Raw genomic sequence first — 12414 nt, forward strand, 5'->3', positions numbered from 1 at the left:
CACATTATTTTGCTGAAGTTCACATACCAGCTTCAGTAAGGCTCTAGTTCCCATCCTCACCCACCATGTCCATATAAAGCATACTTAGGGAAGTCTTGCAGCATTTTTGGTCAAGATCAGAAAAAGCAGAATCAGAAAAAATCATAACATCCTATTACACTCTTATGTCTATTGCAAGCTTCAAAACAACAGACATTTGGATTCAAGACAGAGGATCAGCCCCAGACTGTTCATTACTTTACCAAACTTCATTCATTGATCCCTATTTGAAAGGCTCATTTGCAATGAAAAATACCAGAGACACTGTTGTCTTTTGAAATAGACTATAGCAAAAGCAGTTCTGCATCATAACAAGGGTGGATTTTTATTTTTCAAGTCTCTCCACGTTCTTATTCCGACACAAAATAAAGTGTTAGCCTAAATTTCACCCCAACAATCTCTGGTTGGAATCTCAAACTGGGTTATTCCCCTCCCACATGTCATTAATAATAATCCAGATTTCAGAAATCCAGTGAGATTTTCATATCTACTCATATCACCCACTACAGTCAAGTGGGGAAGGGTAATGGTGCAACATTTTAGGGAAGGTTTATTTTGGTGATGCATGAGGAGCAAAAAGATCCTCTGCTGCCTCTCCAGCTTCAGCAGGAATAAAACACAGTAAAACTGACATTTATCAGTCCAATCTGCAAACACAACTCTCAAGATAAACAAGGAGGTAGAATGTGCTACTTTCTACAGTTTTTTCAGTAGAACTGCATTTAATTAGATGTTAATTAGGTGGCTACAAGGCCACATTGAGTGGGTTTAATACTTCTCAATCTTTGAGCCCAGCAATGTGTGACACAGCAATCAAAAGATGTGATAAATGACTGAGGTGGGAACACCCATGTTTTGTTGTGCACCAGGTTGTGATTCACAGATCATTATAAGTATAAAATCTGTCATTAGGGAGGTTTTCTTATAGCAAATTTTTCTTTTAATGTAAGAAAGAAACCAGATTAAAATAACGGGAAGTACTCTTGAAGGCCCTCTCCTCACTATCCCCAAAACTCATTACCAAAAGGTTTTCAACAGGCATTAATTAGCTGTTCAAACTAAAGGAATAATGGTTAACCTTCATTTGAGAGGTTTCTTGATGTCTTTTCGTGGACATATATAAGTGAAAACTGAAAGGCCAGCTTTGACATTTTCCAACTGGGAGACACCAAGTATTTTAAGAGGACTTACGGCTGGCACAGCTTGATAAGGTCCTGGTCAGTGGTGCCGGGTGGAAGGCCTCGAATGTACAGGTTGGTTTTACTCAACTGCTCTCCACTGCTGTTGTTGCTGCTGTTGTTGCTGCTGTTTGTGCTGGGGCTGGGAGGAGCCATGGGGTGGGGAGCTGGTGCATAGGACTGCTGGAAAGGAAACAAAAACAACTGTTACTGGAAAACAAAAGCATAGTGACCCGTGTGCTTTACCCAGGGAAGTCCAGAGTGATGCACCAAGGGCATGCTTGGCCTACCCTCCCTAACCACCTCCTGCTGCCTGCTCCCACGGCATACGCTCCCACCCCGAGCCAGCAATGCCTTTTGAAACAGGACTGAGATTTTGGAGCTATGAAATGCATTGTTGTTGGGGTTTTGTTGGGTTGGTTGTTTGGGTTTTTGTAATAGTAGCTCAATAATGACCCCATTTTATCTAGATGACAGAATAAAGCTCTGAAGTGATAGGTGCTCAGGCGTAGCTGGCATTAAAGAAAGAAGTTAAACACGATCTGCTTTAAGAATACTCCAGGATTCAAATAAGAGCATCTAGCCAGAGGTATGGAACCCAATGCCAGGAGTCCAGTTAGTCTTTTCTAAACAAGAGGAGCACTCAGTACATGCACAGCCAGGTGGCAGAGACCTGGCTAGTCTCAGGGGGAGAAATCCAAAGCAGCCCAAAAAGACTGTCATTACTGGTGTCTTTCACAACAGATGAACAGAGTTTGGAAAAGATGACGAGGCTAAGACCTTCTGCTCTCAAAACCTTACCCACTTCTGAACAACCACAAACCACACATAACAACTGACACATTTCACTTAAAAAGGGAGGCATTCTCACTAGGAAAAAAAACACTCTCCCCTAACTCCCTGGGAAATGTGTGCTCTGAAAAAGACACATGCATGTTATAAAAATTACCTAAGCACCTCCGATCCTGGGCAACAACAGGGAATTTAAGCTGCTGCAACCATCCCTGGCTCTCTGGCCAACAGTGCATTTACTTACAGCACAGACTACTGCTTGTCAGAAGAGCAGGGGAGTGGTTGGAAGGAGGAGGTCATGTCCTGTCATCACTGTGACCTGTGCACAGCAGCTGAGATCCAGGGGAGAATTTTGGGAAGCTGGGGGATGCCTCGGGCTGAACCTTAGGCTGGGTAGACAGGGGAATGAGTCAGCTGAGTTTAAGGGATGTAACCACCTGCTGAGAGAGGCAAAATCCTGTTTCCACAATCCCTTCAGCATATTCTGCTGGCAGTATGAGTGGTTACAACAGCAGGTAAATGTTGGGCCAACGCTAAGTTAACCATGATGTGTTAATGGACTAATAAAAGCAAAACATCTGCCATTTTAATTATAGTAGCAATGACACTTTAGTGACTTCTAATATGCTCGTTCTGCATTTAGGCGTCGAACAGAGAAAATATTTAAATCTGTAAGTAATTCTGATCATACTAATCAACTGCCCCTTTGATTTTAGTGGCCCTACATTAGTGCTTACAATTAAGCACACACTAAATCAGAGCCTTAGTAGATGGGACGTGTTTAACATTAGTAGCCCTAAATGCTTTCAAACAGGTCCCGCTACTTAGAAAAAACAAAAAAAGTTAGAGAACATAAGGGGAGCATCAGTGATGGGGGAAGCTCATAGGCTCTGATGAAACACAAAGCACCACACTTGCATCGACTCCTTTCCTGCTGCCTTCTCCTTCATTCTTCCCAGTTTCTCCAATTTAAACCAAGAAAGTGGAAACACACCATCAAGTGTGAGGTCATAAAAACATTCCTCTGCAATCTAGCCTGGTTGTAATGTGACTCAAGTAGGACCCATTAAGAGGAAAAATCAGTTTAATAGACAGTGCAATCGCCATGCTAGAAAGTAATGACATTCATTCTCATCTAAAGTAAACGAGAAAGGGCAACGAGCTTCCTTCCCTAAGTATCTGTGTGGATACTTTTGCTGACAATCAAAAGCACTTAATGCATACCGATCATATTTCTCTGCACACACATTTTACCACCGGGTGATCCCCACCCACCTAAGCTTCAATGTCATTCCCAGAAATAAGAGAGCTGAAGCAGCAGCCCCAAGTACCAGCACTGGGAACCGCCTCGAGTGAGCCCCTGTGCCATGGGCACGTCCTGGAAATAGGCTCCGTGCCTCAGATCCAGACAGACACCTGCATCTTAAAATGTCCTGGCTGAAAGCAAATGTAAATCTCTGGGCTCTCAAATGCTATGGGAGAGGGAGATGTGACTGTGTATAGCACGCAGCTTTAGCATACCAAGAGCGCAGGGAATCTTGCATGTTTTGAGCACTGGTAAGGTAAAATTTTATTTAAATAAAAGTAAAAATTAAAAAAGGTCAAGGTAACATCCTTACTGCTTTACCCACACCTCCAAGTTTACCATACACACTGAATGCATGTAAATGACAAAGAAAGGACTGAATTTTCAGTAAGCCAATAAACTGGTATATACTTTAATTATTAATTGTTATTATTATATATGTCTTAGCAGGGGGTAATGAGTAAATGGCCTATTCTCCGACAAACCTAATAAGCAAGGAAAAAAAAAAACCAAACCACAAAAAATCCAAGTGGAAATATACCTTCAAAATACAAAGAGCAATTTTCATTCTATTGTAAGATCTTTATCCTCGTACAGAGGAAAAGCACTGGAGGCCTAATTCTAATTTAAGCTTAAGACATTTTATCCCTCTTGGCCAGCTGAAAGGGGACATAGAAGTGAACATGAATTACATTTATACTCATTTTAAGGCCACAGCTATAAAAAAAAAAAATTCTCTCTCTACCCTGAGAATGAGGCCATGGAATAGGTGGTCTCTCACACAAGAACTGCTCAGACAACAGGCACATGCAGATGCCCAGGTTCACAGCAGCATCCCAGGAGATGCTTTAAGGGTGGGCAGAGGCAGCCACCCTCCAATTTGGAGGATGCTGATCTTCTCAGACCAGCAAGCCCTGCTATACTGCAAACTCTCTTCACTAATAAATCTCAGCCACTGCAACCCAGGGTAATTTCCACACATACCCAATACCGCAGAACACCATCCGCAGAAAGATTACAGAACTGCCTGTATGAGGGTTGATGACATCTTCTGGCTGGTTGCCAGACTAAAAGCTTCAGGTCAGAAGAAAGCTTTGAATTCTTGTTTCCTGAGCCGATGAGTGCATGACTGATGGCAGAAGCATGCGTTTTGCCTCCAAATGAGCAAAGGCTCTGGTTCATTAATCTCCACGTAATAACTGGAGTGAAAGAAACGAATGGCAACCTGATGATTATCCCAGATACGGACCACTTGCCACAGCATCTTGGACAACGCCTGAAGAGGGCCATTGCCTGGGGAGCCACGTGCACACTCAATGGCAGGAATTTTGGGTCTTGTTCTGATGGCGGCCCCCTCCATGGTTGGGGGCAAAACACTTAACTTCTCCGCCATGAGGAGCACGGCATTCCAGGCTGGCTCAAAACACCCTGACACCAGCTGTAGAAATCTGGGGATGACGTTTTGCCAACACAGGCGAGCACTGGACCTGCAGCGCTAGGGAAAAATGTATTAGGCAAAATCTAAATATTTTACTTCAAAAGGGAACTGGAATTCAGAGCTGGCTTTGCTGTTAATTTCTCAAATAACCAATGCAACCAACTCATTTTTCAATTCTCATGCTTCATTATTCAATGGGGAGTGTGAGGGGAATGAACTGGTTTGTAGATCATTCCAAGCAGCTTATTAATTTAGCATGGCTGGCTAATAGGATTTGTTTTCATCTTTGAAAAATGAATGAAATTTCTGCTTTTCCATTATTTAAAAGTGAGAAATTAATGTGGTTAATTCTTAGCCAGTCCAAGGAATCTACCCTTGTGTTAAACCTCTACCGTTGAGCTCTTTGAAACCAAGTGTCCTATGCAAGTATGCACAGCTAAGCATGAATAATGAGATACCAAGGTCCTTCTTACTCGATACCCCAGAAATGCAGAACCAGAAGCCTCTTGGTTACTAAAAGAACAACACTTATCCTTCCAGCATCCAACCTCCTTACACAAGAATGGTATTTATCTTCCCGTGGCAACTACAGTACTCATATAGTTTTTCACTTGTTGCAAGTTGAGTCTAAAGCATTTTTCTTCCAAAGCAAAACACTACTTAAAAAGACAAATTTCAAATATTTTTCACATACAATTCCTTTTGGATGGGAATCACAGGCCCCAGATGCCAAGTTGTAGAGTCTGCTTTATTAGCAGCAGCTGGCTCCTTGGCAGGCTTCTGAGGCGGTCAGGCTTGTGGTTTTGGAGTGGCCTCAGAGCCTAGGATGCAGCTGGACAGCTATGCTAATGGACTAGCCAATTTGTTTGTATTCACCTTTGGCTATCCCAGATTTGTACTCTTTTATCCACTTGAAAGTAAGGTCTTGGAAAGATTCCCCATTAACACTGATGCGTTGACTTTCCCTATCATACTGTATATTTTCTATTAAAAAAATACGTGTACAACACTTAGTCCTGTATTAAAACACATGTTATTTAAGCAACTGTGAACATACACTACCCATTTCTCTCTGAATGGAGTGTTTTCCAGCTGCTAGATTCATCTCACTTAGAACCCAATTGCTACACAATTCCCTTAGCTCCTGATTGAGAGAATAATATAAGGGAAAGTAAATACAAATAAATCGTGCAAGTATCAGTTTACAGCTCAGACTAGCAAAACACTCTTCTCTTCACACCCTACTGTACCAAGGAGTAATTTTTGAGAGCTGGAGGGTTCTTACTGGCCAATTATAGTAATGATGAGAGGATGCTACCAACTTATCGTCCTGCTGATGGGATTTTAGAGCTGATTGAACAGCAAAACTCATATTAAGCAAAAGACAAGCATCACAGTTGAAGAGAAAACAGAGAGAGAGAGCAAATATAATAAAAAGAATTAGATAAAAGCCACAGCAACTCTTCTGCCTTTGGTTTGCCTCCTCACTGAGGAGCAGCACCAAAAGGTAAGCTGTATTTCTCATCTACAGCCAGGTGGAACTGAAAAGCGAATAGAAGATGAACATTGAAACTGGCAACACAGAAACCTCACGTATTTTAGAAAAGCTTCAGTCAACAGAGCTCAAGTCATAATCTTCTCCCTGAGTATGTGGTGCATTCACCGTTCCTGCGGAATCCAGCCATGACTACTATCTGGCTCCCATCTGGCCAGCAAAGGCCTGGAAGACAGAGCTCCTCTTGGACACTTCCCTACACAGTCAGGTCTTTCCCTGGACATCTAACAGAAAACAAGCAGATGCAATAGTGCACGTATTTTCTAACCTCTCTGTACAGTGACAAAGCTTTCTGGGCTGTTTCTGTAGAAGCAACAATCCACTGCTTGGCAACATCTTCCATTTATAAAGGAACAGCATGTGAAAATGTAAGTAAACTCAGAAGATGAAGACAGACAATACGCTTCAAGATCTGTTCCATCACAGTTCTTTCATTTGAGAAAACCAGAGCACACCTCAAGAAGATTTTTTGATTTGTCTGAATCACTTCCAAGGCCTTTAAAAGTGATGTGCCGGATACAAGACCACCGGTGAGTCAGAGCTGCTGGATTATGCTCTCTGTACTGACGTTAAATCACTGTCCTACACCAAGCAAGTCACAGAGATTCCTTCTGTCTCAGTTTACCAATCAGTAACAACTCTTCCATACCTTTTCAAGGCTTATAGGATACTCTGTGCTGGATGAAAAATGCTATTAATGACTGATATATTACTTTTCACATGGTGAAAATATTATTAAAATTTAACTTAAACTGAAGGTATCCCTAATCATTTTGCAGATATAAAATGATTTTTGCATAGAATTACTTTGCTACCCTGTATCTAAACTGAACGAACTAAATAATTTTAAAGATTATAAAAAATGCCAATCAGTTATCTCACTGCAATAACTTTAATTATTTTTAAACTTAAAATTATTCACAGTATCATCTTGTATACCCTGAACATTTTTTTTATTCTATTCCAAGTAGTAACTTTAGTCCATGTGAAAAAGACATCATTGTGTTTTGTGTACCCTTTCTTTCCACAGAAAACAAAACAAAACCAGAAGAAAATCCCCAAACAAAACCTTGTAAAAAATTACCATTACACCCCCCAAAAAACAAACAAACCAACCCAAAAAACCCTCACACAACCCCAAGTCCTCCAATAGGCACAGTACTCATTCAACAGTCAGATGAAAATTGGGATTTAATGGGTCAATAAGATACTTTGAGATCTTTGTTTCCTGTACAACGGTGTTGAAACCAGTAGGGTATATACTCCCAGGCTTTACAATCCCCTTAAACCAGGCACAAAGTGCTAGAGCTCCAAAAAAGCCTAAACTCAGACACAATCCAGCTCAGCTGCTCTGTTCTAAAACACTTTTCTTCCAAATCAGGGCCGCTCAGCTTTTAGAATTGTATAAGCACCCAAAGGCAGCCAATACACACGAAGCAAAGCATCCACGGGAAGAGGAGGAAGCCCTTTATTGGACACTATCTGCAAAGTAGATCTCATTTTATACAGTTCTCTGTGCTAAAACCAACCAAAAAAAACCCAACAGAAATTCACTTTCCTTAGCTATCTGTGGATTCAGCAATCATTAGCCAGGGTGACATAGACCAGAAGCCTGAAAATTCTCTCACTGATCACAGTATCTTCTATTTCCACTAAGACAGACTAAAATATGTCAATTCATACATCACTCCCATTCCCTACCATTACCAATTTCAGAAGCAAATTGATCAGGTGGAAAGCAGCTTATTTTCAAATATAAAGTTTAAATGAAGAGGAGCAGAGCACATATTACCATAGACTGATGGTCATTTTAACTGAGGATGAATGGGCCCCATCAAAAACCAGTCCAAAACAAAGGAACAGCACAAAGATGTAGAGCATCATTTGCAGAATGAGAATGGTGTCTTGGCCACTAAATAAGATGTAGAAGATTCCAGCTTTGGCCCTTTGCCCTCTCTTGTGCCCACACATCACTATACCAAAGATAAAACTACTCATCCCTTATGAGTAATTTTCTGTTTATCCATGAACTGTAAGAGCTTCCCTGAATTTAGGGCTTCTCACATCCAGACAGGAGAGTACAATTTAGTCCTTAGCACTGAAAAGCCTAAGACTAGGAATAAGAGCTGTGTCACCAAATAAATACTTTCCAGAGCAGAATATAACCTTCACAGTCCTGTCTTCTCCCATATATTTCATGGCAGGAGTCTCCCATGACAGACCATTCCTGTGGCAATATTTATTTCTCAGCAAGGGAGAAGAATTTTTTTCGATAGATAAAGTATTTTGGCACTTCGGCAAACTCATAAACAATAACCTATATACTTTGACATAAATTAGTTTTATTGCTTCATTATCCAATCCATTCATATTTTATTGATGTACTGAGACTAAATGTGAACAGAATCTAGATCTTACAAGTATTAAATCTGGGCAATCCAGACAATAAAACACTGCAATTCCCCTAATAAGAATATTTTAAAGCACAGATGAAAATATGACAGCAATTACTGCCTGTGATATAACTTTGTGGTGAAAAGTGGGTGGAAAAAATAACAAAATATCTCTTGTGTTTACCTTTCAATGTAGCCGATTTTTGGGTTACAACTATGAGTTGTTGGTCCATTTGTCTGTTAGGAATAAGAATGCAGATCAAAAGCCTGATGCTTAACTTCCCAAATGTTCACAAAAACAAACACATTTTTGGTTCCAAGGAACTAAATTTACTCTCTGGGTATTTGTTTACATGCAGCAGACTAAAAGCATTTTGGGAAGGACATGTAGGAGGCACATGCTCCATAGCATTGTTTTTCTGCACACTGTCCATACATATCACAGCATCAAGCCTGGTGCAAGAACCCAAGTGTAACAAAATCCCATCACATAAAATTAAACTTAAAGCACAGAATAAAACTGATCAATATCATCTCTTTCCTCTCCACTTGAGAATTTGGTAAGCAGAGATCAAAAGCAGATGTGTTTTCATTTTGCAGAACGAAAGCCCAACCAAAAAAGGTTTTTCAAAATCCAAGCCAGGTTTCCTCAGTGTGCCTTTCTTATGGAAAAACGAAGCAGGAATCTGCCTCTGTTGACATAAGCATTGGTGGGATGAAGGAACCAGGGGTGGCAGAACTCCCCAGGAACAGCCCCCATCATCTCCCCATGTTACCACAATGGTCTTTTGTAGATGTGTACAGGGAACCTCTGCCCCCTCCACCCAGTGCTATATAAAGATGAGCTGTGCCTCCCCTCCTGCAGCTACAGGAATCCGCAGAACACAGAGCTTGGGAAAGGCCCGTCCCAAGGATAACAGCGTGACACCATCAGGACAGAATTTTGGGGCATTCCACAAGAGTTCATGTTTTGTTTGAGGCCCCTTGGGCTACAGCAATGCGCTGGTCCCAGGCCAGGGGCCAGAGGATGCCCACAGAAGATGTAAGCCATTACAAACTTAACCACATTTTTGTTTCCAGTGCAAACTCCTCTAACGAGTTCATGATAGCAAACAGGTTTTTTAAAAAATTGCCTATACAAGTCATTACAGCTGGTACCTAATTCCTTGCCTAGGAAGGAATCAACCTCATGAGACACATGCCTGTAATGTCATTTAAAGGACAGCTAGAAAACCCTCTGACAGTAAGCTGATACAGCTGGGACAAGGATCTGACAGCAGTGGTTAGGATTTAGGTGTCAGTCTACAGGGGTAGTTGGCCAAGGTGGTGCCGGGCACCTTCACGCTTGTGACAGGTCTGAACCCTGCACCACAAAAGGCTGAGGGAAGCAGGGAAGCTGGGGCAGCCATGTGTGGGGCTCACTGTATGCAGACAGGTCTGAAACCCCATGTTGGAGCCTCGCTGTCCAATTCTAGGTACTTCTCTACATCCTTAAAATGAGCTATCTATGTGAAAGAGTGAGTTTCACAATGAAGTCACCACTACATGTGAGCTAGGTAACTGTTTGGGTCCAAATAAAGACTGAAGGGATGGGTCTACAGGCCTTAAAGGAACCTGGTGATGAGACAAGGTGCAGACCTTCATCAGGACAAAGGCAGCTTGGAGCACCACACTACCAACAACCCAGGAACACACAAAATATTAGGCACCTGGGAAAGTAAGCAAGAGTTACCCTGACACATTTGGGGATTTAAGCATTTCCCGTTTCAGCTAGTGTCAACTAAGTGCTTAAATTCCTATGCTAAGAAAGTTGAATAAAGATAAAATATAAACATGCTCCACTTTGCTGCCACAGACTCTGGTGTCTTACAAAGTCTCAATTTTCTTTAGATTTCATGTATCAGACATGGGAGGTAGTGTGGGAAATGTTATTTAATTTTCTATGATTTAACAAGCATCTACCATAATTTACATTTAAATTTTCTTCCAGACATGAATCAGATCCACTTGAGACAAAATTTACTTACTAAACTAAATAATGAATGCAAAAATAGAGAACTTCTTTATTCTATTTTTAGAAAAAAAGTATTTCTTTATTTCATTCAATGTATTTACAGCCATTTCTTTCCTTTCCCATAAAATTCAACTTTCTGTAAATGATATTGGTTTTGAAGATGAATTTACTAAAGCATGCTGTGAATGTGTAAAAAGAAAAAAAAGAAAAACCCAACACTGTTGCCTTTTTGAATCCATGAAACGAAGTATTTCTGTATTTTTGTTTCCATTCTTACTCTCTGTATTAGGAAATCATACATACCTTAGACTGAAATGGAGCCTGAGCACTAAACTCTCCAGACACATCCTATACTCACACCAAATGCAGGCTGAGGCAGAAACCCAAGCTGACCAGCCTACCCTCAAGGACCACCTGGGTAACTAGATACGCTCCTGCCCAGCACACACTTTGTTGCCCTTGATTGGAGGTCCTGGGAATGCCAACAGGACTACAGAATCATAAAAGTCTCCTTAATTTTAGAATACTTAAAGGCACAATCTTAGCAGCTAGTGAGATTTTTGACATCTTGTTTCGCTAGACTGTATATAAAACCATAAACTTCTTCAAAAAGTAAAATCAACTTTCAGGAGCCCACCCGGCTACAAAGTCCATGAATCTGAACATGCATAACCCTACCCTCATGGTTAGATACACAAAAGACCCATCTTAGAATGGTCTGTGTTGGAAGGGATCCCAAGGATCATAGAGCTCCAACCCCCCTGCCACAGGCAGGGACACCAACCTCCAGGCCTGGATCTACACAAGGCTGCCCAGGGCCCCATCCAACCTTGAACACCTCCAGGGATGGGGCATCCACCGCCTCTCTGGGCAGCCTGTTCCAGCACTTCACCACTCTCTCTGTAAAAAACTTCCCCCTAATATCTAATCTAAACCTTTCCTCCTCTAGCTTCAATCCTTTCCCCCTTGTCCTGCCATTGTCTACCCTTTTAAAAAGTTGATTCCCCTCCTGTTGATAAGCTCCCTTCAGGTACTGGAAGGCTGCAATGGGGTCCCTTCACAGCCTTCTCTTCTCAATGCTGAACAAGCCCAGCTCCCTCATTTCTTACACTGTAATCCAGCACTATTCAGCAAGACCTTTCCATTCTAATTCCTATTTCTTTCTTCAGTGTTTCCACCCTTTCTGGCTTTTAGCATTTCTCAGAACAGGGAGGGGGGAAAAAAGATTTTTTTTTTTTTTTTAAAAAAAAAAGGTCTAAATTTACTAGGGTGTAAGTTCTCAGTCTCTTCTCATTTCTTCAACAACAGATTGTGCTTCTGCGCTTGTCCAAAGTTTCAAATGTCATTTGACTCATGTAGTCAGAACTGTTGACTCAATTAAAATATCCATACAAAACTAGCCTGCAGTTTGGGAAAAGTAACCTACTGTCTTGGGTTTTTTTCCTGATAGGCTTAGAATGGCTCACAGCCAGCGCAGAAGGGTAATTTCATCGTGACAACTTTCTTTTCTCAGTTCCCTAAAATCGTCATTATTTTCTGCTAAATGTTGGGGGATGATGAGCCAAGTATCTTGCTAACAGACACAGATTCAGCCCAAAACCATTTTGGGCTTTATGCCATCCACTTTTTTTCCATACTGTGCATAACAATATGGAGAGCCTGAACTTGGTGTGCTCCAAGGTGAAGTAGCCTTGCAATG

At 41.3% G+C, this 12414-nt stretch overlaps 1 protein-coding gene across 3 annotated transcripts in view; it reads right to left on the reverse strand.

The window, feature by feature from the left end:
- The window catches only part of RBMS3 (RNA binding motif single stranded interacting protein 3), a gene marked incomplete at both ends in the record, with an annotated part of 441410 nt that overhangs the window by 339916 nt on the left and 89080 nt on the right, over positions 1-12414 (reverse strand). For 2 of the 3 annotated variants that reach the window (XM_084280360.1, XM_084280358.1), the window contains one exon: positions 1231-1400. In XM_084280360.1, coding sequence (XP_084136486.1) covers positions 1231-1400 — 170 coding nt within the window. The remainder of the gene's footprint in view (positions 1-1230; positions 1401-12414) is intronic. The other variant, XM_084280359.1, reaches the window with a different exon arrangement.

This window comes from Gallinula chloropus (genome assembly GCF_964237585.1).
Source record: "Gallinula chloropus genome assembly, chromosome: 2".
NCBI lineage: Eukaryota > Metazoa > Chordata > Aves > Gruiformes > Rallidae > Gallinula > Gallinula chloropus.